We start from the raw sequence: 26,512 nt of genomic DNA, 5'->3' as shown, positions 1-26,512 counted from the left end.
CACCTCTGCCTGCAGATTCCTGGGTCTATGCCCCATTTCCAGACCTGGCCGTCTAGAAAGCAATGCCATTTCAGTAGTGGACATGAGTTCATCCTTCCCATGAGTATCCAGTTACTTCTGGGGAACCAGCCCTAGAGCTCAACCTGTTCCCCCAGTTCTGGCTCTAGCTATTGGGGTAGCAGGAGGCCTTCAGGAAATGTTCAGTGACTGATGGGCTGGAAGTCAGACAGAGTGTGAGTCTGTGGCCCCAGAAGGCGATACTGTGCAAGGTTTCAGAGAATCTGCAATTTGGCCTCTTCTTTTTCCTGCCTCCACATGATCTCTCCATACTGCTAAGGTTTCAGGTAGACAGAGAACTGGAGAGGGATGGGAATTTGAAGAGAACACAAGGAAACCAGGATCATGGCATTTTTTTCTCCCCCTATATCCCTACTGGCTAGCACAGTGCTTGACATATAGTAGATACTCAATAAGTGTTTGTTGAAAGAATGAATAAATGAACAAATGAATCAATGTGAGGATAATAAGTGATTCCTCGACTGTGTTCCCGCCTGCTTCAGGACTATCTGAGTCTTGATTAGAGAGGCCCAACAGATCATGCCTGCATCCTCAAATGCAACACTTCTCCTTTCAGGTTCTCAATGCATTTATCACATCACTTAGGTGAGTCTACACACATAATTGAAATACATCACCTCCAAAGTGACATACCAGCCACTGCGGGGCCAGTGCTATAATTTTCAGAGGCACCTGGCTAATCTGAGTGACACAGCCTCAAGCATCCTTCACACTTAAAATGACCCATCAACCCTGTCTCACTTCTCTCCTTCCCATTAACCCCATTCCCAACTGGTGAGAACCCCAGTTAACGAAGTCACACTTAACCCTTGGGCTTGCTGGGCATGAGCTGGTCCTTGGGAATTCTTCCCTTAGCATAATAGCTCATGGCTCTTTTTTGCAAAGCTTCTCAGTCTTGCCTTGCTTACCCCATATGGGAATGGATCCAGGTCAGTAAAGGCATTTACTAAACCTCTACCTGTGCAGGCCTTATGCAGTACTTTCTCTTCAGGGATTACAATCTGATTGACTCTCTCCTAAGACGTATCATATTCTTTCTCTCAAGTGTAAAAGTGTAAATTATATTCAGAGGTCCTCTTAAAAGGTGCTCTGTGTAAGCCGCCCTGTGCCAATTCAGTAAGTTTTATTCAAGTGGAATCAGGTTAAAAAGATAATCAAGAGACGAACTGAAGGAAACAAGAAGCACATGAGGATAAGGGGAGGCTGTGGGAGCACAAGGATGATCATTCCAAATGTATCTGACTTGGGGTGAGCTGACTGAATGCACATGAGGGAACAGTCCTTTCTACACACCCATTTACAAAGCCAACCTGCTCCACTGCTTTGCCCAATGTAGCTCCATGTCATCAAACCATATACCTCTCCTCCTCTGAGTTTAGAACTTAGACTCACACCATGCCATTAATAACTTAGTTAAATCAGGCTTTGAAGGTGGAAGAGACTTTAGTGGTCACCTGTCTAACTTCTGTCTCCATACAAGAGACAGAAGTTAAAGATAATCAAGCCTTGATTATGCCTTGTCATAGCCTTGTCATGTGCAACAGCTCAGAACTTTCCAAACATGCCTGGTCATATGAGTCACCAGGGGCATCTGTAAAAAGAACAGCTCACAAACTATACACAACTGCACAAAATCAGATTCTCTAGAGAAACGGTTTGTAAACCTGAATTTTTAACAAGCATCTGGTAAGTCTTACAATTAAGCATATTTCTCAGGTACATGTTATGTAGTTTTTGATGGGAGTTGTATAACATAATCAGTTAGGAAGATTAAAAAAATAATTAACTGACCCTTGTCCCTAGTAGCCTCTTTAATCTGTGTGGCATGCATCTCAGGCAGTATAAATTTTTTAAAGCCCCCAGATGATTCGAATGTGCAGCCAGGGTTGAGAACTTCTGTAGTAGCAACCAAGAAATTTATACCTCTTGGTAACCCTCACTGCACTCCACCAGCATATCAAACCTGCAGCAGAACATACTGTATAAGTGCTAAATTGATCTGATTTAGCTAGTCTTGATAACTCATCCAATATGGAATGCAATATCCTAATTGTATTAAGAAGCTGTGTACTACCACTTAGCAAGAAGCCAGGCAATGGAGGGATATGAACTGCTAGACTTTCCCTCAGTTGAGTCTACACCCCCACACACATACACATATCCTACACCCAGAACCAAGGCTGCTATTTAGAGACAATGTACCAATACAGCTGAGGCGCTTGTTTAGTCAGCGGCCATTCTAGACTGTTCTCATAGATGCAGCCGTCCCCTTTCCCAGACCAACCCTGTCCAAACAACCCCAGAAGCCTCATTCCAGGCTTCTTCCCTGCTCCCACTCCCTGTCAACTCCACTCACATTGTACAGCACGGTGGTCCACCCTTCCATGGTGATGCACTGGAAGACAGTCAGCACAGCAAAAAGGATGTTATCAAACTGGGTGATCCCATCGTTGGGGCCGATCCAGTCCCTGCACTCATAGCCAGCTGGGCAGCCCTGCACGCCACATGGATGGGGGGGGTCAAATCCTTCTAGAATACCTGCAGACACATTTGGAGGGTGGGGGATAAATCAAATCGTGCGTTAGCATGAAGTGGATATGAACCCAGGAAGCCACAATCAAGCAGTTCTATTTCCCAGGAAGGAGGTCAGCCCTTCTTGGCCTCAGGCTCCCTTACAGGGAGTTATAAACTGTCCCTTCACTGAGTTTTAACTTATTTTTCTGACCTGATTTCTTGGTCCTGAATAAAAGGCAAAAATAAGAAAGTAAAAATCCAAGGTAGAAGGTATTCTTTGAGGATTATTTTCATAAAGAAAACATGATGTCTATTTGGGTATCATGTTTTCAACCTCTCCCTTGCCACTTTCCTCCTAGGGGTACTCTCCTCAACACACACACAAAAAAACACATAAGATGGAAAGAAACTAGAATTTGGGGCTTTTGTTCCCCACCGGTCTCCCCTGCCCAAGCTTACCATCTTTCTTCCACACCTGTGGTTTGATCACCACAGGAAGGGAGGAAGGTTATGAGATGGAGCATGAAGGAAAAATGCCTCCCCAGATCCAGAGGGACCCTCTGCTTCTACCTAGAGTTCTAGATTTCATGTGTCTCAATGGCCTGTGAGATAAACAGGCCACTATGAAAGGGTATTTCTTCAAACACATGTCTAAATATATTCTGATAGCCCCTATACCATGGGATGGGGGATGCTGAGACTTCCTGTATGACACCCTCCAACTGCAAACCTCAGAGATGATCTACATTGCAATATCAGTGTCAAATGGTGATCTTTCTATGCTGGTTGTGCCTCAAAATGTTGGTGACTAGGAAGCTTCTAATTCTAATTCCAGGGTCGAGATAGGACATACTTCTCCAACTACCTCCAATGACCAACAGAGAGAAGAAGAGAGAGGGACTCTACCTGAATTGTTCATGAAACATGCTCGGTGTAACTTCCCACTGTAGAACTCCAAGCCAATGATAGCAAACATCAGGATAGCAAAGAAGAGCAAAAGGCCAATCTGGAGCAGAGGCACCATGGCCTTCATGATGGACTTCAGCACAATCTGCAGGCCTAGAAGGAAGCAGAGGGAATGGCAAACAGAAGGCTCACTCACCACCATGCAAGAGGGAAGGCCCCATTTACTATGCCCAGGGAGGAGAAGGGAAAGTCTTTGAGGGAAAAGGCCCACTGGTCCTCAAATGAAGGAGAGAGTTCCCAATGGGAAAACCCAGAAACATCAAGTCAAAGATTTCCCTCACCCTTCCCCTGGAATCACTCTCTTCCTCCTCCTCACCATTCTCTGGTCATCTGCAGGCCTATGACCTTTTCTTCGTTTCACCCATGCTGTCTCCTGGATTTCTCTTACACAGTAAGATTATTAAAATGCACTCCTTTCCTAAAGGAAATTAGGTATATCCCTGCTGGACTATACGTTCTCTGAGAACAAGGCCCATCTTCCCCGCCACTCTATCTCAGGTCCTGCTCTCCCCATGTTATCAGGGAAAGCACAATTGGTATGATCGTTATTCATAAAATATCATACCCTTTGACCCAGCAATTGTGCTTCTAAGAATGCAGCAGAAGAAAATAATCAGAAAGTCGAATGAGGACTGATGCAAAAAGATGTTTTTTGCAACACTATTTACGATTGCAAAAAAAAAATGGAAATAACCTAAATATCCAGCAACATACAAATGATTCAGTAAGTCATGACATATATAAGAAAGACAACAATATGGATCTTTAAACTAATATTTTTAGTAGGTTTTTATATCAAGAAAACAAAATGTTTATGACAGGATCCAAAACTATACATACCAGATGGTCCCAATTATATAGAAAGTAAATGAAAAAACACACTAAAATGTTACCCCAAAGTTATTTCTGAAGGATAGGCTAATGACTGCTTTTCATTATTCTTTTTATAGTTTACTTTCCAAATTTTCTATGATGATATTTCATTATCTTCTTTTTTTCCTTTGGGTGGGTGGGGTGAAGGTACATGGTCCAGGAATTGAATTCCGTTATCATTTTTTTTTTCACATGGGCAGGCACCAAGAATCGAACCCAGGTCTCTGGCATAGTAGGTGAGATTTTTGCCACTGAGCCACCATCACACCGCCCATTCCATTATCTTTTAGATGAGCAAAAATAAGGTTGTTACATTTAAAAACAAAATGTTGTACCAGACTGCTGCAACCCCGCTATTTATTATCACTGGGACTTCCTCCTGGTAGGAATTTTTTGTTTAGCCCCAATTCTCCGTGGCCTGGATCCTGCTGTAGACATATCAGTAAAGCTATTGGCAGAGAAGAAAGAAGAAAGGCAGAGGCTCACTAGGTATGCCTGACACGAGCTTCAGGGGCCTCAGGACACGCACAGCCCGGAGGGTCCTCAGGTCCACATGTGTGTTGAAGTGGGTCCCCGCGGTTGCCAGGATGCTGCAGATAGAGAAACAGAAAGGTCAAGGTTACCACAGCCTGGCTTTCAGCCCTCTGCCCCATGTAGAGCAAAGCTGGGTTGAAGGAGCGCCAGCCTGGAAAGCAAACACAGCTGATGCCAGCTGCATGTGGGCGCACCTGAACTCGGGTGAATCACTAGTGGTTCTGAGTGGAATTAAATTTAGCCATCTGGGCTTCACTTTGCAAGGAAGGAAAACCGATCATCCAAATTCCGAATTATGAACAAAGCACAAGGTCTCCATAGGCCCCATTCCTGCCCCCAAACCTTGTCCCCTACTATTCCTCCTGTCCCTTGCCAAGCTTCTTTCCCCATTCCATTGCATGAAGGTCCTCACTTGTTTATCTCAAAATATTCTTGGATTCCCCTGTTTCCTATCTCCTTCAGGAAATTTCTCAGGATTAACTACAGTAATTCACCTTGACACTGAAAATTTTACCAAACAAATCAATCTCACTGATGCTTATAATTGGGGAGTAACTTTCCTCATCCAGATACAGTAATTTTATAATTGCCAAAAGCCACTGTGGGACCTGAATTGGTTTTTTTTGCTTCTGTTTTTCACCTTTCACAACCATATCCAAAAACAAACATACATTAAAAAAAAAAAACCACAAATCCATAATGGTCCTATTACATTGTGTACACTAAGCAACTCTTCTTGAGAAGTAAATTTATTTCATGTAATCCTATGAGATTGCAGGTACTTTACAGTCATAAAGACACATGGATATTTATGAAAGACAGAGCAGAAGACTAAGTCAGAAGAACTGGATTTAAGTCCTGACTCATCCACTTGAGAACTGGGTGCCTTGAGGCCAGTCATTCAAACCATTTGAGCACCACCTTCCTCTACAAAATGTGGCATACCATGCTAAGAGTTTTCTGTAAGCTATAATGTACAAAATCGTGGCTAACATGAATATTGTTGCACTTACCTTTGTCTCCTTCATAACCTCTACCAAAAAGCCTTGACTGTATAGAACCCTGAGGAACAAGTCATTCAGAAAACTGAAGGGTAGTTAAAGGGTAGCAAGAGTGGTTTATTTTGTTTAATTATTTTTGGTGGAAACCTCTCAAAAAGACTTTAGTAACTGATGTGTCTTCAATACTTGAAAAATAACTGTAATAAAGTTTTATGTTAGGCAGTTTTAGAAAGCAGTGCAGGGTCTATAGGTACAAACAGATTCAGAACAATACAATCACAGGCAGTAAGAGGGAAATAAGTAGAGCTGGCCAGCAATAGACTGTGTTATGTGGTAGTACGTAGCCCAACGTTGAATATATTTCAGAATAGGCTATGGAACTATCTATTAGGAAATAAAGGAGGTTTCTCCATTGGACTGAAGACTGATTTCTATGGCCAATAGAGAGTTCTTTCAACTTCAACATAATTCTATATTAATATTATTTCAATAATAAGGACAAGATAGAAATTGCACTATCATAACAAATCATAGGGTAGGCAAGCTTTACCAGTCTTCTCCATCTCTCCTGGCCCAAACTTCCATCTCCATATGTGAAATGGGGTGGTCTTTGGGGAGCAGAGTCTGTGAAATGGGGTAGTCTTTGGGGAGCAGGGTCTCTGATACTGTTTTTGACTCTACCTTCCAAGGCCAAAGAGAGAACTAGGGAGGGGAGTGAGATCATTTCTAATAAACTGGGAAAAACTAAAAAGAAGACACAGAAAGGAGAAACACTGAAAATAAGACTTAAGAATGTGACATAAATAGAAAAAATTAAGGTAAAGAAGAGAAGAGGTTGAGAAGATGTCAAGGCTAGGTGTTGTGATAGAGATGGACAGGAATGGAGTCATTGTTTCACTACCTCATCTAACGGAGGCTCATGTGCTACACGATGGAAAACCCCTTTCTCCCTGGTTCTCTAGGTCTTACGGCAGTGAGCAAAAATATGCCCAATTCAGAAATCATAGTTCTGCTTCCTAGGATACCCAGATACACGTGAGATGCTCTTTTATATCAGAAAAGGTAAAATTAAAAGGCAAGAAGATGCAAGGTAGCAAGAAAGAAGATATGGTAGAGAGGAAAAAGAGAATGAGAGGATGTGAGTAGTGAAAGAAAACATGGAGATAAAAACAAGATGGGAAATAAGAGATAAAAGCTAGTAAAGAAGCAAATGGCAGAGAAATAAGGAAACTCATATGGGAAAGAGAACAAAACTAAAGCCAAGATGGTAGAATAGGATAAGCCAAGTTCACCCTGCTTCAAGGAGCAGCTAGAGAAGTGACAGAAAAACAACCTGGACAGCGTTTCCATAGTGCAAATGCCCTGAGAGGGTCTTCTACACTACAGAGGGAGATCCTGAATGAAAAGGCTGAGGAACTGAGACAGAGAACAAGAGACCATCCAGCTAGAGCAAAGAGCCTAAAATGCCCTTCTCCAAACAGAGGCCCAGAGCCCTCAGGAATACAAGCACAGGGAGGCAAGGACTAGGAAGCAAGTCAAGTCACACTCCTCGAACGTGCCACGCCCCTGTGTACCAACCCACACACCCCGACCCATGCAACCCCCTCGTGTTCCATGCACCCAAGCCCTGCCCCCCAGCACCCCAAGCATCCCTGCCTCTTCACCCCCGGAACTTGCATGTCCTTGGTCCACACCCCATGCCCCATGCACACATACACCTGCATCCCACCTACCCCAAACTCCCACCTGTGTCCTGCCCCCTCAACCCCTGTACCCCAAACCCACAACTCAATCCCCACAACCCCCGAGCTCCACAGGCACACCAATACCCTGTGTCTGTGCACTTGTCCCCATGCACTCATGCCCTATGCTCCCAATCCCCACATCCCATTCCCCTGTGCACCATCCCTCCACACCACATACACCTGCACAGCACCCCCCCCATCCACCTCCTGCAGTGCCCTGCCTCTGTGTGCCCCACGCCTCACTTCAAGGCCTGTTCCAGGTGCACCCCACCCCCATGGCCCCAGTGCCATACCCCACAGTCCCATGCCCCACTCCCTTTGCTCCTGGGCACCAGCATAGAGACCCAGCCCCATACCTAGCTCTACGCTTTGCCCTGCCGCTGTGCACCACCCCACACTCTGTGTCCTTTCCCACACCCATCCTGCAAATGATAATTATTTGTCTCGAAGGCAACAGAAAATCACAGAGTATGTGAAAATGTAGACACTTACAGCTCAGCCTAATGACCAAATTAAAACACCAGAAGAGACACAGACTTTGGAACAACTAACCAAAGATGTTCATACAACTCCATTAACTAAATTCAGTGGGTTGGCTAATGACATAAAGGAGATCAAGAAGACACTAGAAGAGTATAAAAGAGAATTTGAAAGAATGAATAGAAAAATAGCAAACATCACAGAGATGAAAGATTCTGTAGACCAAATTAAGAATATACTAGAGACACACAACAGCAGTTTTGAAGAGGCAAAAGAAAGAATAACTGAACTAGAGGACAGGACAATTGATTTTAAACACATGAAAGAACAAATGGCAAAAAAAGATAGAAAAAACTGAATTGGACCTCAGAGAAATGATGGACAATATGAAGTGCAGAAATATAAGAATCATTGGTGTCCCAGAGAGAGCACAGAAGAGTAAAAGTCTAGGAAGAGTAGCTGAGGAGATAATGGGGGAAAACTTTCCAACCCTTATAAAAGACACAAATACGTAAATCAAAGAAGCCCAATGAACCCCAAATAGAACAAATCCAAATAGGCCACTACATCACACATACTAATCAGCTTGTAAAATGTTGAAGAGAAGCAGAAAATGATGAAAGAGCCAAGAGAAAAACGATCTACTACAAGGGAAAACACAGAAGACTGAGTTTGGACAACTCAAAAGGCACTATGAAGGCAAGAAGGCAGTGGTATGATATATTTAAGATTCTGAAAGAGAAAGACTTCCAGCCAAAAATTCTGTACCCAAACAAAGTGTCCTTCAAAAGTGAGGGAGACATTAACATTTTCACAGACAAAAAAATGCTAGGAGAATCTGTCAACAAGAGACCAGACCTATAAGAAATACTGAAGGGAGTTCCGTTGGCTGAAAAAAAAGATAGGAGAGGGAGGTCTGAAGAAGAGCACAGAATTGAAGAGTACCAGTAAGGATAAAAAGACAAAGAGGGAAAAGAATATGTACAGCTGACAAATAAAATCCAAAGGATAAGATGGTAGATTCAAGAAACAGCTTTACATTTTTAAAGTTACTGCCTTTACAGTAAAAACTTTGAATGTTAATGGACTAAACTCACCAATTAAAAAGATAGCTATTGGCAAAATGGATTAAGCATTATGATCCATCTATATGTACTTACAAGAGATCCATCTTAGACCCAAGGATACAAATGGATTGAAAGTGAAGGGATGGAAAAAGCTGTTCCATGCAAGCTCTAACCAAAAGAAAGCAGAAGTAACAATACTAATATCAGAGAAAATATACTTTAAATATAAAAAAGTCATAAAAGACAATTTCCCAAGAAGAAATAACAATCATAAATGTTTGTGCTCCCAATCAATGAGCTCCAAAGTACAGGAGGCAAACACTGGCAAAACTGAAGGGAGTGATTTACGTTTCAACAATAGTGAGAGACTTCAATACACCACTCTCCTCTATAAATATGACAACCAAACAGAGGTTCAATGAGGAATGGAAAACTTAAACAATTTGATAAATGAATTAGAACTAACGGACACACATAGATCATTATACCTCAAAACACCAGGATATACATTCTTCTCTAGTGCTCATGGAACATTCTGCAAGATAGATCATATACTGAGGCACCAAACAGGTCTTTACAAATTTTAAAAGGCTGAAATTATTGAAAGCACTTTCCTCTAATCACAGTGAAATGAAACTGGAAATCAATAACTGCCAAAGAACTAGAAGTGAGAGGATTAATAGTTCCTAATTTTTAAGTTTATGATAAAGCCACAGTGGTCAAAACAGCATGGTCCTGACACAAAGATAGAAGTACTGACCAACGGAATCAAATTGAGAGTACAGAAATGGACCACCCAATCTATGGTCAACTGATCTTCGACAAGGCCCTCAGATCCACTGAACTGGAGCAAAATAGTCTTTTCAATAAATGGGCATGGGAGAACTGCATATCAATAGCCAAAAGAATGAAAGAGGACTCTTACCTTACACCCTATACAAAAGTCAACTCAAAGTGGATCAAACACCTACATATAAGAACCAATACCATAAAACTCCTACAAGAATATATAGGGAAACATCTTCAAGACCTACTAAACTTCACACCCAAAGCATAAGCAATAAAAGGAAAAAAATAGATAAATGGGAACTCCTCAAAATCAAATGCTTTTGTGCTGCAAAGGTCTTTGTCAAAAGGTGAAGAGGCAGCCAACTCAATGGGAGAAAATATCTGGAAATCATGTATCATATAAAGGTTTGACTTCCTGTGTACATAAAGAAATCATGCAACTCAACAACAAAAGAACAAACAACCCAATTATATAATGGGCTAAAAATATGGACAGACAGTTCTCTGAAAAACAAATACAGATGGCTAAAAAGCACATGAAGAGATGCTCATTTTCATTAGCTATAAGGGAAATGCAGATCAACACTATTATGAGATGCCACCTTACACCTATAAGAATGGCTGCTAGTAAACAAACAGGAACTATAAATGTTGGAGAGGATGTGGAGAAACTGGGACACTTATGCACTGCTGGTGGGAATGTATAACGATACAGCCCCTATGGAAGACAGTTTGGCAGTTCTTGGAAAACTAAATATCAAGGTGCCTTATGACCCAGCAATACCACTACTTGGTATATAAAGAGAAGAGCTGAAAGCAATGACACAAACAGATATTTCACACCAATGTTCATGGCAGCATTATTCAAAATTGCCAAAAGATGAAAACAATCCAAGCGCCCACCAACAAATGAGTGGATAAACAAAATGTGATATATATATATATATATATATAATGGAATATTATGCAGCAGTAAGAGAAAATGATGTACTAAAGCATATGACAAAATGGATCAACCTTGAGGGCATAATACCAAATAAAATAAGCCAGACACAAAAGAATAGATACTGCATGATTTAGTATTTATGACCTTGGTAAAGGTAAACTCAGAGGCTTATAATATAGATTATAGGAGACCCAGAGATGCACTGAAGCTAGAGATACATGAATGATGAGCTAATGAAGTTGAATTTAAATGTAAGGGAACAGATAGAAGTGAAGGCAGTTCATTAGTGGGTCTATAAATAATATTGCCATATTGAAGGTAAACATGATTGATAGTAGTTGTATAGAGCCATGTATCCCACCAATTAACACTACAAAATATAAGTTCTTGCATAAACTACCACAAAGGCATGATTTTTATACAAAGAGTTTATTATAATATAGGGGTATAGAGGGAAAACTCTACTGAATGCTATGGGCTATGTTTAAAAGGAAGACATCAACTGTACCACAGCAATACTAGAGGTAAATAATTTGGAGGGGGGGCATGGACAAGAGTTAAGGGGAAGTATGGATTTTCTATTTGATGAGGGTGTGTTTATCAGTTATTTTTCTCTTGCGAGCAATGAATATTATCTAAATTGTGAGTGCTGATGACCACTAAGTCAGGATTATGTGAGATATGGACTACTGACTTTGGACATTATACATGATGCCCAATGGATGAAGGTGGCTGAAGGACACATTGACTAAGAAGTAGAATGGCAAACTGTGGTATATACATATGATCAAATATTGCGCTGCTACAGAAAGGAATGAAGTCATGAGACATGCAATGTTGTAAATGAACCTGTGGAACATTATGTGATGCAAAATAAGCCAGAAACAAAAGAGCAAATATTGTATGGTTCCATCTAGAAAATACTTACAGGAAAACTGGAGCCTAGATTGTTAGCTCTTACAGCAGTCACACTTAGTCTGGAGATATAATTATTATTTCTAGATTTTGAGAGGCTGTGTTATAAAAGTATAACCTGGTATTTCCCTAGAACTTTTTGTACCTGCGAGTTATCCAAGATTCAGAGCAGGAGTTGTAAAGTCTGAAAGTCACCACTGCCACATACAACAACTGTTAAAGAAATTTAAAAAGGTATCAGGCTTCAACTAGAGATAAGAACAAGCTGATTGGTTGGGACTAAGGTAAATTAGACTACAGGGGAAAAAAGGACATTGTCTGTATTTCAGAGCTTCACCTACTCTATGAGACCAAAGGAAAAGAGGTTTATTTTGTCCAAAATCTAAATTTTCTGTAGTACATAATCTAACTCAACTTGTCTGGATAGATCATTTAAACAACCCAAACACATGGAGCCCAGAATGGGAATGAGGGCTTGTAATTCTGTATAACTTAATGTGATACCTGGATACATTCCAGAGTATGTTGAATAGATAATTAAAAAGTTTTGGGTTGAGAAGATAATTAAAAAGCCCTTAAGGGATGGAAGAAAAAGCATGGAACTATTAAACTTTACCACTGGGGAAACCCCTGATACTTTCTCAAACATCAGAGACTCCCAAGTGAATAGGCCAAGCTCTTGATCTTGAGGCTTGCTCTTGTGAAGCTTATTTATGTAGCACATAAGCTAAGCCTACCTATAGTTATGCCTAAGAGTGACTTCCAGAGAACCTCTTTTGTTGCTTGGCTGTGGCCTCTCTCTCTCTAAGCCCAGCCCTGCAAGTAAAATCATTGCCCTCCCTTCTATGTGAGAAATGACATCCAGGGTGAAAGTTTCCCTGACAACATGGAAAATGACTCCCAGGGATGAGCTTGGCACTGGCACCGTGGGATCAATAATGCCTTCACTACCAAAAAGGGGGAAATGATTGTAACAAATAAGGCATCAGTGGCTGAGAGTTCAAATAGAGTGAGAGGCTACTCTGGAGGCTACTCTTACACAAGCTTCTGCTAGATTTTGCTATTTATTATGGTTTGTCAAACCCCAACCAAAAATATTCCTGCCAATCCTAAAGAAGACATAGGGCTTTATACGAGATTCTACAAAGGTTCTATGCACTATGAATATTTTCCAGAAACATACAACCTCCAGATGTGTACCTAGGCCAGATAAGTCCTGAAACCCTGAGGGGCCAGCCCCTCCAAAACTAGTTCCATCTCCCTGTTCCATATTATCAAGCCCTTTCCAACATGAAAAAGACTGGGCATAGCTCAAATACCCCTAAAGATTGGGAGAAAGATCAAAGGACAAGGTGGAGTTATAACAGAAAAGATAGGATTTAACATATATGCATGATCACTGAATCATTACATTGATATTTCTTTTAGTCTCCAGTATCTTGGAGCAGCTACAAGAAAAAACCTAAAATTGTGAACTGTAACCCCGTATCAAAGTCTGAAATCTGTTCTATAACTAATTGTTGTGGTGTGCTTTGAAATTTATTGTTTTTTTGTATATATGTTATTTTTCACAATAAAAAAAACTAAAGCCAACATGAAAGAGAAAAGTGAAAATACGGTATTTGTTGCGGGAGCCTCCCACAGGCAGAAGATGCGTTCATCCACTGTTGACCAAATGCAACCCTTTGCTGAACTTACATGCTCCCCAAATTCCACCACACCCAACCAAACTGCAGCCAGGGTCATACAGCCTGTGGCCCGAAGCTCTCCTGGCCCTCAGAAACATCTGGTCTCCCCTCCACTGCAGAGGGGCTGTTCACTAACGTTTAGCTGATAGATATCAGCCTTGGCTGCTTCTTAATTCCCACTTGTCAAACGGTCCCTGAGGACAAGAATAACAATTTGTCTACCTGTCCACCCATTAGAATCAGGGGCAATAACATTCTTCAGGGAAAAAGAAAATTGAGGTAAAGAGTCCTGCTCTGTGTTCCCATAAAGTTGTTTCCACCTCCATCCCTGCCTGAACCATATCCTAGAGAAATTTCCTGTTTACTCATTTGCTATTCTCCTAGATCTGAAACACCTTAAACAGAGATACTATCCTACTCCTCTCTATATCCCCCCACACCTAACCCAGTATCTGGCGAGTAATAAGTCCTCAGTAAATGCTTCATTGATTGAACTGCACTTAATTTAATTAACTAAGTTAATAAATTGTTGATGAAGCAATCAAATGAAAAGAAATACCACAGAAATCCTAGTACTTACTAGTTAAAAGAAAAGGATAGCAAAGCTGGGGATGTTACTCAATGCAAATGTTTGAGCATACAGGAGTCCTGGAAATTTGTCCTCAAGCATTTTATAGTCTAGTGAGGATCTTCCAATGTATTGTAAGACTCTTGCTCTCAAGGCAAATTTTTCAGGACAGGACCTGTACAGTCCTGAGTAGGATACATAGAAGGAGAAGTAAAGAAGAGAAAAGTCTCAAAACACAAATGTTTGACTCCCAGCAAAACTTCATACTTAAGTATACACAGTTCAGCAAAACTATTTTCCTCCTATGTTGTAGCCCTATGTGGGAAGCTAGGGCAAAAGAAAACAGTAGTGTTCTAGTTTGCTAGCTGCTGGAATGCAATACACTGGAGATGGATTGGCTTTTAATAAAAGGGAATTTATTTCGTTAGTTCTTCAGAGGAAAGGCAGCTAACTTTCAACTGAGGTTCTTTCTTACGTGGGAAGGCACAGGGTGATCTCTGCTGACCTTTCCTCTAGGCCTCTGGGTTCCAACAACTTTCCCCGGGGTGATTTCTTTCTGCATCTCCAAAGGCCTGAGCTGAGCTGCGAGTGCTGAGATGAGGTATGCTGAGTTGCTTGGGCTGTGCTACGTTGCGCTCTCTCATTTAAGCACCAGCCAATTAAGTCAAACTTCATTCATTGCAGCAGGCACGCCTCCTAGCCAACTGCAGATGTAATCAGCAACAGATGAGGGTCACGTACCATTGGCTCATGTTCACAGCAACAGAACTAGGTGCCTTCACCTGGCCAAGTTGACAAGTGAATCTTACTACCACAAGTAGAATTTGGCCCTTGATTCCCAATTCCCTATCTAGTGTAACTAAACAGACATGTAAATGAAAAATTATGATGCAGTAAAGAATGTTATAAACAGCTGTTTAAAAAGTGCTATGAGGAAATACAGAGTATTTACGATCTGCTAGCAATTTCAAAAATGTTATCTCATTGCATTCTCAAAAAATACTGAAATATCACAATTGCCTGCATTTCATAGAAGCAAAACATTAAATTGCTAATAAATGAAAAGACCAGGAGTTAAAGTCAGTTCTCATCTGATGTCAAAATCAATCCTTCTTCCAGTCTGTAATGATGCTGTGCAATATTTTCTGAGCACTGGTTGGCTCCACTGTTCCTTAGTCCACTGTGTTGCTAAAAAGATCAAGGTCACAATGTCTGGTCTTGGAACAGGCTAGTGAACTTCATTCCCTTCGGTGGGCACCTACCACCCATTCCCATAGACCTGCCTCCAATCACACTCAGGACCAGCAGAGTACAATGGCTCCTTGTACCTCTTCCAATTACAACAAAAAGCTGAAATGACAGGTCGTGACTGCTGCAATATCTGCCTACATACACTTGGAGAGACATACACATGCTACAACACAGGAGTGAGGCCACTGAGGATGACAATTTTTTTTTCTTTTCACATGGGCAGGCACCATAAATCGAACCTGGGTCTCCAGCATGGCAGGCGAGAACTCAGCCTGCTGAGTCACCGTGGCCAACCCGACGACAACAATTTTGAGTTAATGAAAGCCTAAGCTCTTCCTTGTCCAAAGAGGCATATGCGTGAGCTCTTCAGGAGCAAAGGCTATTTTGTTTTCCATTTCTTTTTGGCACCACAAGCATAGAGGCTGGTGGAGAGCTCTGTACACACAGAGATGCATAATTATTTCTTTACCCTCAAAGCAAAGCAAACCGATGGCACTGTCAGCATAAATGCAGTGTTCTGCACACAATAAACCTTCAGGTACTATTTTCTGATGGAGGTCACCACTTAATCCTACCACTAGTGTTTTTGTTTTTCTCTGTCTGTGGTAAGAACAGCTCAGGGGCGAATGTGATTCTGATGGGTGTGGCACCAGTCCTTCCAGTTACGGGGCCGCCACCATAATGGCAGAGCTGAGCAGAAGACAGAAGTGAAGTTCTGGGCAATTACAACAATATCATCTCTCCCCAGGTCAGTCATCCAAAGAACCCTTCAACCCTGCATACATTTCGACCTTGCAATTTTGTCTTAGCCTCCTTTTGAACCCAGGTCTGACAGTCTCTTTCCACAGACATCCTTCACTGCACTGTACATATCCATGACTGAAAATGCCTTGATGCAGCAGGCTGAGGTTTATGCTTGCCAGATGAAATCAACCTTGTCCAGCTAAAAGTGAACTTTTTTTTTCTTTGCATGGGCAGGCACTGGGAAACGAACCCAGGTGTCCGGCATGGCTAGCAAGAACTCTGCCACTCCACAACCATTGCCATCCTATATTTTTATTTGCTAAATCTGGCAACTGCACTTAGGTAGGAAAGAGAAAAGATCAGTTAAAGAGTTTCCAATTTAGTTGTTGCCCCAGGCCCAGGCAAATCTGCAAGTTCTCTTCTGAGTTCCATGGATTTAAGTCAGGGGTCTGTTTGCATGAGGCAAAAGACTCCCTCCAGAGTCCCAGAAGTTACCTGCTTCCCTCTGCTCATGTAAATCCAAAAGGAGAATTTAATTAGCATTTGAAAGACAAGCTATTCATTAGAATCTGTGAGAAAAGGTTGATTGAAACTAGCAAAGAGTATTAGATGTTCAAATAGCCCAAGTTATGAGGAGACCTTGAGGAGACAGGAAAGGACCTAATCCAACTTGAATTCCCAGCAGAGTTGAGTCAGGGTTTCATTCCTATGGGTAGTCAACATAAATGAGTTGCTGTGTCCACTTAAAAGTGTCCCACCATCTCTTGGTTCTTTCAGTTCTCACCACTTGACCTTCAACATTGCACCAAAGTAATCAAATTCTTCCTGTAAAGTACCTCTTGAGGTCACCTCTTAATCTCTGGTCTCTCTCCTGCCTGGAATGTCTCTTCCTTTTCTTCTCTCCTCTAACTACACAATATGATCCAGACTTCAGGGCCTAGAGGACATCCTACCTCCTCCTTGAGAAAGGTCTACAATACAAAGAAACTTGAACTAGGATCCAACTGGTTAGGCACACACTCTCCAGCAATACTGGCTGGATTCAAATCCCAGCTCTATCATTTACTAGCTGTTTGGCATTATGCAGTCAACCTTATGCAAATGCTCTGTTTTTTATCTGAAAGGAGAGCTAAGGGCTTGATTCCTAACTCCTTTCAGTAAGGTTTTGGATGATAGTTCCCTGTAACTTGGCTGCTGAGAGAGGTTTAGGGCACTGGTTCCAGCTGCATCCACTAATTCTGGCCTGTGCTAGGAAGCGCCCTTAAGTCCAGGGCTAAATCCTGAATCGGCTGCTAGAGGATGGAGCCAGAATGAAGCAGAAGCAAGGACCACAGGGCCTGCACAGCCCCTGTCCCTGCCCACACACAACCAAATTTTGTTTTGTGCCCTCCTGTCACAAATGCTGCAGTACAGGCTCTTAATTTTTTATTCCCAGATTCTAAGTTATGCCTGTGCAAAAAAAAAAGAAAAAAAGAAAAAGGAATCATGTCCAGGAAAAAAAAGGTAACACTCCTTATCTGTAAAATGGGGCTAGTATCTTTGTAAAAGTGTTATTGTAAAGATTTTAAAAGGTCACACTTATAAAGTTCTTTACATAGTACTGATATACCATGTAGAGTTTCTGCTTGTAAGCAACAGAAACTGATTTTAGCTGTCTTAAACAAACTAACAATAAGCCCACAAAACAAAGTAAAAAGATGTTGAGAGGCTGGCAGGTGATGACAAGATTGAAGAGATCCTGGAAGACCAGTATGGTAAAACAGGGAAGAAGGAATCACGGAGTGATGGTCTGAATAATGGCCCCGAAAGATATCCAGGCCGTAATCTCTAGAACTAGTGAATGTTGCCTGATATATCAGATGGGAATTTACATTTGTGACTAAAGTAAGGACTTTGAGATGGGGAGATTATCCTGGATTATTTGGGCAAGCCCCTCAATGCAATCACAAGTGTTCTTATAAAAGGGATGTGGTGGGAAATCTGACTAGAAAGAAGAAGAAGTCCATATGACTGAACCAAGATGCTACAGGGCTGGTTTTGAAGATGGAAGGGGCCAAAAGCCAAGGAATGTAAGGAATGCAGCACTAGTAGCTGAGAAAGGAAACAGATCTTCCCCTAGAGCCCCTGGAGGGAAGGCAGCCCTTTTGACACCTTGATTTCAGCCAAATGAAAAACACTTCAGACTTCTGACCTCCAGAACTGTAAGAAAATAAATATATGTTGCTTTCAGCCACCAAGTTTGTGATTTTTGTTACAGCAGCGGTAAGAAAGTAATGTACTTGGCAAAGGTCAAGTCCTAGGTAGGAAGTCGGGTTCTTAGGTCACTGTGGGTATTGCTATGAATATAACTGCCAACTGTCCTAATGCCATGGTATCACTATCTGAAGAGTAAAAGTCATGGTCAGAAGCTAGAGATTGATCAAGCTTAAGCCACATGTGCCCCTCCCCTCAATGTGGCTGTACAGCCCTCACTGCAACAGTCCTCCACTGCTTCCAAGGTGAGCAAGACACCCCCCAAGCACACATACAATAAAAGATACTCCCAGAAGAGAGACTGGGATCATGTGAAAGAGGAAGGTGGATGAGGGATAGCTAAAAAAGAGTCAACTGCTGCCTGGCTCTCAGAATATGCTTAATAAATAGGTGCTGTGGAGAAAGAAGAGAAAGAATATGTCAATTTTCTTCTTTGTAAAATGAGGTGGGCAGAAAGAGAAACCTCTCAGATCCTTCTGGCTCAAAGACTCTGTGAGCCAAAGTTTGCCCAGACAGTACTACATTTCTGCAGCTCACACAATTTTCCCTTTCTCTGAATATCCAGAAAGCATCACAACACTTAACACCTGATTTCATCCTGCCCCTAAAGCATTATCTAATTGCTCAATTGTAATTAGTCTGATCACTGCAACTCAGTTACAAGCCAGTTCCTTGACGGCAGAAACTGCCTTTCACATTTCCATGTACCGTGACGTCTTCCTCGATCATATGCAACAGCAGTGCTCAAGAAATGTCCTCAACTCCATGACAAATGGATGTTAATACATTCCCAATGGAGCAGACTGACTGGACACATCCTTAAATTCATGGAGCTGAGCCTATGGACACCTATCTAATTGGATTCCAAACTGAGGGAGCTTTACCACACATATAAATAAATTATGATTTATCAAAAATATACTGATTATACATAATATTCATACATAATTTAAAAAATGAACATGCAATTTGATTTGGGAATCAATTTCTAAAGGCTTTGTTTCATTTTATTTTTTTAAAAATCCCTATGTATTAAATTGTCACTTAGAAACAAGCCTCCCCCACCAAATCAACATGAAGCAAAATATATTTGAGGGAGCAGGTTGAAGCTGGGAAAAGTAAAACAATGTCAGAGTCCAGTTCCCTGTCTTTGCAAGCTGTCTTATACTCCTCCCCACCTCCTATTCTGGGACCCCTTGATTCCATTCAGGCTTAAACTAGCCCAGGACTCACTCTACAATCAACTGGTGCTTACTGAGTATATTCTGGGCAGCAGACACTGGGGTTGCCATGGAAAACAAGATGGAGATGGTGACTGTCCTCATGAAACGTAATGAAGTGGACAGACATTACATAGATCACAATTACAGTCAGTGCAAGCTCAGGGAAGGAAGGCTTCAACAGCGGAAATAGCATATAAACTCAAAAGTGAAGTCTGAGCAGGCCAGATGAAACACTGTGGGAAGAGCATCCCAAACGCAGGAAAAATCATATGTAGAAGGTCCAGAGGCAGAAAGGAGATGGAAATATTTGAAGAACTGAAACAAAGCTGGTGTATCTGGAACCTACTGAACCAGGGGAGAATGGAGAGTGAGAAGGTGTGAAAGGCTGGAAAGTGTCAAATAAAGAAAGACGATGCAGGCTGTGTTAGAGGTTTGGACCACACCTGGCCAGTGTTCACAGAGCCCTAGGCTTAAATTTGATGATGAAACGTCAAGTCACCTAAGCTGCTAGTCTGTGCTGGAAAGGATTTTCCTGATTTCACCACTGGTTTCTCACTGTTGCACAAACCCCAGTTTCAGTCCCAGGAGGTATAACAGAGTTTTTATCTTGGTCTCTGTACCTGAATTAATTGGCACCTTCTAGCTCCAAAAACCCCTCCTGGGGTAGGCACTGCTGCTTTTCTCCTCCACAGTCAGCTTCCCTGATATAAAGGATGAATCTAGATTAGTCTAAGCATTTTCATTCCATTGTCCTGCGTAGAATGGTTTAGGAATATACATGCCAAAGAGGCAGGAGGGAAAATATGCTGCAGGGTTTCAATTGACCTCTGTTCTTAGAAAAAAGCAAAATTGTATAAAGTAATGATTTTCAAGACCTTTTGACCATAGACTACAGTTAGAAATATATTTTCTATCACAAACCAGAATACACACACACACATATATATATATATATAATAGATATACTATTTCATAAAACAATGATTCTCTTTCTACATGTGATGTACTTTGACATTTTTTCTTCAATTATTCCTTTCTTTCTTTTGTTTTATGCTGGCTGCAACCAATTAAATTGATTTCACGACTGTAATAGAGATGACCTATAGTTTAAAAAACCCAGTTACAGACCAGCCAATACATACCCTCATTCTCTCTAAGGAGGCTATGTTCTAAAGAGGACAAGACGGACCAACATGAATTGCTGCTTTAATAGCACAATACATCTTGTGTTTTCCCAGGATGATGAAACTGTTTGCCTTAAAGGGTATTGCTGTGCTTTTCCAAGAACTGCAGACGTAGCATTCTATGAGATACCCTTTCCCTATTACTGTACCTGTAGTAACACCAACATTTTGCTGTCCTCCAGAATGGGGAGTCTTAAAGAGAGATCACACACACACACACACACACACACACACACACACACACACACACAAACTAAGTTCATGAAGCAGTTATCTGTTTCTGTTTGACTAAAATGTTTCATTTTCCTTATCAAAGCTTAATATATCATATATATTAAGTTTGCCTTGGTGGAGTGTAATACTCAACATTTTCGGGTCTGAGTTAATTTATGGTCAAAATACAGCATGGACTTTCTTTTAAGGCCACAGCCAATAAATGCTAGACAAGAAGCCCTAATATTTTGGAGGGGGAGAGGCAGAAGGGTAGGGTCAACTTGCCCCTTTTCCAATAAGTGGATCTTTGCTATTCCTAGGAAGGGACAAGTGATTCTATACCTAACAAAGATAAGTCAACCTTTTCTAGAATTTAAAATGAGGTTCCAAATTAAGTTTCAGAAGAATCCAAGTAGATATAACGTACACCCAAAAATATGCCTTTTGAGCCTCAGCCACAGCCTAGAAATTTTCTCTTCCCTTCCCCACCTGAGAGAAAGCTCAACAGTCTAATGAGCTTATACCAAGGAGAGGGGTGTGCTGGTTTGAAATGATGTATGCACCCTAGAAAAGTCATGTTTTAATCCTAATTCCATTTTGTAAAGGCAGACGTTTCTTCTAATTCCTATTCAGTATTGTATGTTTGAAACTGTAATGAGATCATTTCCCTGGAGATGTGATTTAATCAAGAGTAGTTGTTAAACTGGATTAGGTAGAGACATGTCTCCACCCATTTGGGTGGGTCTTGATTAGTTTCTGAAGTTATATAAAAGAGGAAACATTTTGGAGAATGAGTGATTCAGAGAAGGCAGAGCAGAACGACATAGCCACAAGAAGGAGAGTCCACCAGTCAGCGACCTTTGGAGATGAAGAAGGATGATGCCTCCCAGGGAGCTTCATGAAACTGGAAGCCAGGAGAAGATATTAGCAGCTGATGCTGTGTTCCACATGTCCCCTTTCAGATGAGAGAGGAACCCTGACTGTGTTTGCCATGTGCCCTTCTAGATGAGAGAGAAACTGTGACTGTGTTCACCATGTGCCCTTTCACTTGAGAGAGAAACCCTGAACTTCATCGGCCTTCTTGAACCAAGGTATCTTTTCCTGGATGCCTTTGATTGGATATTTCTATAGACTTGTTTTAATTGGGACATTTTCTCGGCCTTAGAACTGTAAACTGGCAACTTATTAAATTCCCCTTTTTAAAAGTCATTCCGTTTCTGGTATATCACATTCCGGCAGCTAGCAAATTAGAACAGGGGGTGAGAGGACAGAGCTTCTCTCTTGACACTGGATCCAGGCAATTTTTTGTGTAGAGAGTTGTCCTGTGCACTGTAGGATGCTTAACAGCATCCCTTGTCTGTACCCACTAGATGCCAATAGCAATACCTACCCCGAGCTGTGACAACTCAAAATGTCTCCTGACACTGCAAAATGTACCCTGGGGAGCAAAATCATGCCTGGTTAAGGTATAATAGAATCTCTCAGAAAGTGGGTCCTTCAAACTGAACAATACTTAGTGGTCTGATTAAATACAATGGCTGCATGTTTCACCACTAGTCCCTATTCTACCAGGGAAAAACACACCCAGCCCCTCTTGGGTTATTCAGAAATTAATAAATTGTCAGGATGACTCCCAGCCACAAACCGTAATTCTAAGGGATTGTCAGCATTGATAAAACTGCCTTTCCACTTTCTTCTCCATATGCCTCCTAGGGGGGCTGTATAAAGCTTGGCCCCAATTTGTCTCTAAAGAAAACTTTAATTCAAAAGAAGAGTTTCCCCAAATGATGTAAGATGAATACTATCAAAATGTACCAAGGAAGCTTTTATTTGCTTAACCTCAGTGCAATGGAAACAAAGGTCAAGTTTCCACCAATGATTCTGAATTTCTTTTTCTTTTCTAGGAAAGTCCTTGATTATTCAGACAGACACAGCAAAGAGAGATGCCAAGAGAGGGGCAGAAACTTTAAAACTGTCATTCAGGTTCAGATGCTGATGATGCTAATAAAAAGAAAAATACTTCATAGGTGTTTCACAGTTTACATAGCTCTGTTTCATACAGGCACCCATTATCCCCCTTGTATAAATTTGAGAATTAGGGCTCTGATGGGTTAGTTGGCCAGCACAAGGTCACTCAGAGGGTAAATGATCAAATTGAGACTAAACCCCAGAAATATAGATTCCAAATTTGGAGTGCTTTCAGTAGCCCCCAAAGATAATAGCTAATAGCTAGAAATGTATCATAAAGGCATATTCAACAAATGCCTTCTCCAGGATGACCACTGAATGGCCTCTCTGCAGAGCCTTATGGTATCCTGTGATTGCAGCATCAAATGAATGTTACCAAAACAGTGCTTCAGAGACTTGGCAAACAAGGAGAATTGCTAGAGAGGGAAATCCACATTATAAGAACTCGCTAACATAAATACTTGTTCTCTGAGTTCTTTTTCTAGTAGTGGTAAGGGATTTCTGTTGTTCCACCACCCACACACCTTCTCTCACCAGGTCCCCCCTAAGACCAAAAAACAAGCATTTGTGAGATAGCTAGCCAAGGACAGAACAGAATCCAGCTGAGGAAAAGAACCCAACTAATTGTCCATGTGGGGGCCAACTCTTCTCACTTTCACCATGTCAGAAGAATGCACTACTGTCCTGTATCAGATTACAAAGACTAGCTTTATAATCTAACAGAGTGGCCACCTATTGTTTGTATTGCCAGAATCTCAACTTCCTCTCAAAACACTCCATCCCTACAGATTTTTCCAAAAGCTGCTATGTTCTCACTCCCAGCCACAAACCGTAATTCTAAGGGATTGTCAGCACTGATAAAACTGGACACCCCTGGTCACAGTTATAATAGGTTAACTGACCCAAGATGGAACTCCCTTCCCTGGAATGTTTGGACTTAAAATGAAAAGAGTTGAGCTGATTTCTTCTAAAGTACCTGAAGCCATTAAGTAAAAGGCTCAGGAGCTATTATTGTCCCTGTGTTCTCCCACAGGAGAAAGCTGGCTGAGTGATAGAGAAGAATCAACTGACCCCACAGAGGTAAGAAAGAATGAAAGAAGGAAAGAATTCTGCTGGAGCTGGAGCCCTGAGACCTGGCTGCTTTTTGTGCTCTCTGCAGCATGCTGCCTCTGTGAGACACCCCTTCCCTGAAAAGTCTCTCCTTGCTTAAACTGGTCCAAGTTAGGTTTTTATAACTCATAATGACCCACTTACCTATTCTGCCCAGATAATATCACCTGGATAAGAAGCCAAAGTGAAAGCTGATGTTACTGGCATGATCAAACCTATAAGAGCTACAAGAGATACATGTGAAAGAAAAAAAAAACAAGGAAAAAGTCAGAACCATGCCACTGACACGGATCCAATATACCAATTAAAAAATGCACAAGTTTCATACCTGATGTTGCCTTACCCAGTGGCTTAATTCCTAAGATACTGAAACAATGCTCCCCTTCCAGCTTCCAAAAAAACCTTAAAAATTACATTAATTTATGATCCTGAAGGAAGCCAGATCCTCCAAAGACATCAAGCAGTGAAGAGTGCAAGCTAATACTGGACCTAGCGTTGACCAAAGGGACCTTTCAAAGTGGAAGGAAAAGAAAGACCTAAATAAAAAAAAAAAATCCACCTTCTCATATTATGTTTCTTTGCATGTCTGGGAAATACCTGCCAAAAACGACCTGATTATGTTTATAAAACCTTTCAAATCAGTGACTCCTTCAGACAAATCATGGATCCATAAATTTTATAAAAAATGTATCTGTCCATTATTCCACTTTCCTACTTTTGCCCTTAATGCCTCAGAGATTGATTTGCATGACAGATGTATTTGCTGTCTGTCTTCTAGAATGACAAATGTAAAAGAAATACCCAGATTATTTCCCACACTTCACAGGAGACAAGCCTACAATTACAGTGTTTAATGAGGAGGCAGGCATAATGTTTTTATAAAATATTAATTGTCTGAAGAGTCCCAAAATGAACTACAGCTATTTGTCGGATGAAACAAAATGCTTTTTACTTTTTTAGAGTCATTAAACCAAAACTCATTTTAGTACTTCTGAGTCAGATCACATCCCATACCACCTATAATAAAATAAAATACAAGCAATTTTAATAATTAAAAAGGATTCTGTCTATATACAGAAACTGTTTGTTACCCAAATCTATTTGATAAAGATAAAAAAGCAAAACAAAATAAGTGGTTTTAATTGTACTTTCATTGTGAATAAATAAAATGTTGAGTTGTTGAAGGAATCAAGAGGTTACTCTCACAACAGCAGAACTAAGTGGGATGGCCAATTTTCTCAGAAAGGAATTTAAAAGAACATGTTTTCCTATTTTTAAGGAACAATAGAGGGTGTTTATTAGTAACAGAGTCTAGAGAAAAGGACTGTATCCCTTCTGGAAGTACTGGGCCCAAGGTCCAAGTTTAACTTGTCTGCAATGATCTTTGCCTTCAGCTCTGAAGTTATTTTTACCTTGGTAGCTATGCAAATTAGCTCTGGGCATGAAAGAAACTAATCTGAGACCAAATTAATATTTTATGAAAAAGTGAAAATACTGTAAACCACCCATCTTGGCACTGAGCTTCACATCCCTTATAACTGACCCTTACAAAAATAGCCATGACGAAACTGTACTAATCTAGCATAGAAAAAAAAAGGCAAAAAATTCACAAAAGAAGAAACAGAGAATGCTGAACAATTAAATGAAAAAGTTCCATAACATTATAATCAAAGAAATTCAAATTAAAACAACACAATAGGCTGTTCTGCCTATCAAATGACCACACTGCTTGAGAGGCAGTAAACAGTGTAAACATTTTGAAAAGCAACTGGACAAGGTGTATGTAAAGACACTGAAGACACTTGCTGTCTTTGATTCAGTAATTTTAGAGAATTATTTAAATGGTACATTGCAAAATAAGGGCAAAATTTTACCTAAAAAGTTGCTCACTGAAACATTATCTATAAATAGTAAAATTTATATTTTATTTATAGTTTACTATGAATAGTAAAAAATTATAAAATCACTCACACCTAAATGAGGAGAAAACAAACAACCCAAAGACACTTCACCAAAGAGAGATATGAATGGCAAATGAGCACATAAAAAGATGCAACATTATTAGTCATTATGGAAATGAAAATTAAATCTACAATGAGCTACAACTACAGAGCTATTTGAAGGTTAAAACAAAAACAAAGCAATACACTAAAATGTCTGACACTAAAATGTCTGACGATACCAAATGCTGTAACTGAAATTTTCATATATTGCTGGTAGGAATGCAAAAGTGTACAACCATACTGAAAAACAGTTTGCCAACTCCTTAGGGTTAAAAGACATTTACCATATGACCCAACAATCCCACTCCCAGATATTTACCCAAGAAAAATGAAAAAACATCTACACAAAAACTTACACATGAATATTTATCACAGCTATAGTTATAACTGCTCCAAACT

The 26,512-nt window shown here is 40.8% G+C and overlaps 1 protein-coding gene across 6 annotated transcripts in view; it reads right to left on the bottom strand.

The window, feature by feature from the left end:
- CACNA1E (calcium voltage-gated channel subunit alpha1 E) overlaps window positions 1–26,512 on the bottom strand; it is a 422,025-nt gene that overhangs the window by 236,935 nt on the left and 158,578 nt on the right. For all 6 annotated transcript variants that reach the window (XM_077157177.1, XM_077157172.1, XM_077157174.1 and 3 more), the window contains 3 exons: window positions 4,918–5,021; window positions 3,499–3,651; window positions 2,435–2,616 (listed from right to left, as the gene is read on the bottom strand). In XM_077157177.1, the coding sequence (XP_077013292.1) occupies window positions 2,435–2,616; window positions 3,499–3,651; window positions 4,918–5,021 (439 nt within the window). The remainder of the gene's footprint in view (window positions 1–2,434; window positions 2,617–3,498; window positions 3,652–4,917; window positions 5,022–26,512) is intronic.

Source organism: Tamandua tetradactyla, chromosome 4 (assembly GCF_023851605.1).
Source record: "Tamandua tetradactyla isolate mTamTet1 chromosome 4, mTamTet1.pri, whole genome shotgun sequence".
In the NCBI taxonomy this organism is placed as follows: Eukaryota; Metazoa; Chordata; class Mammalia; order Pilosa; family Myrmecophagidae; genus Tamandua; species Tamandua tetradactyla.
This window is presented reverse-complemented; position numbering and strand designations above follow the sequence as displayed.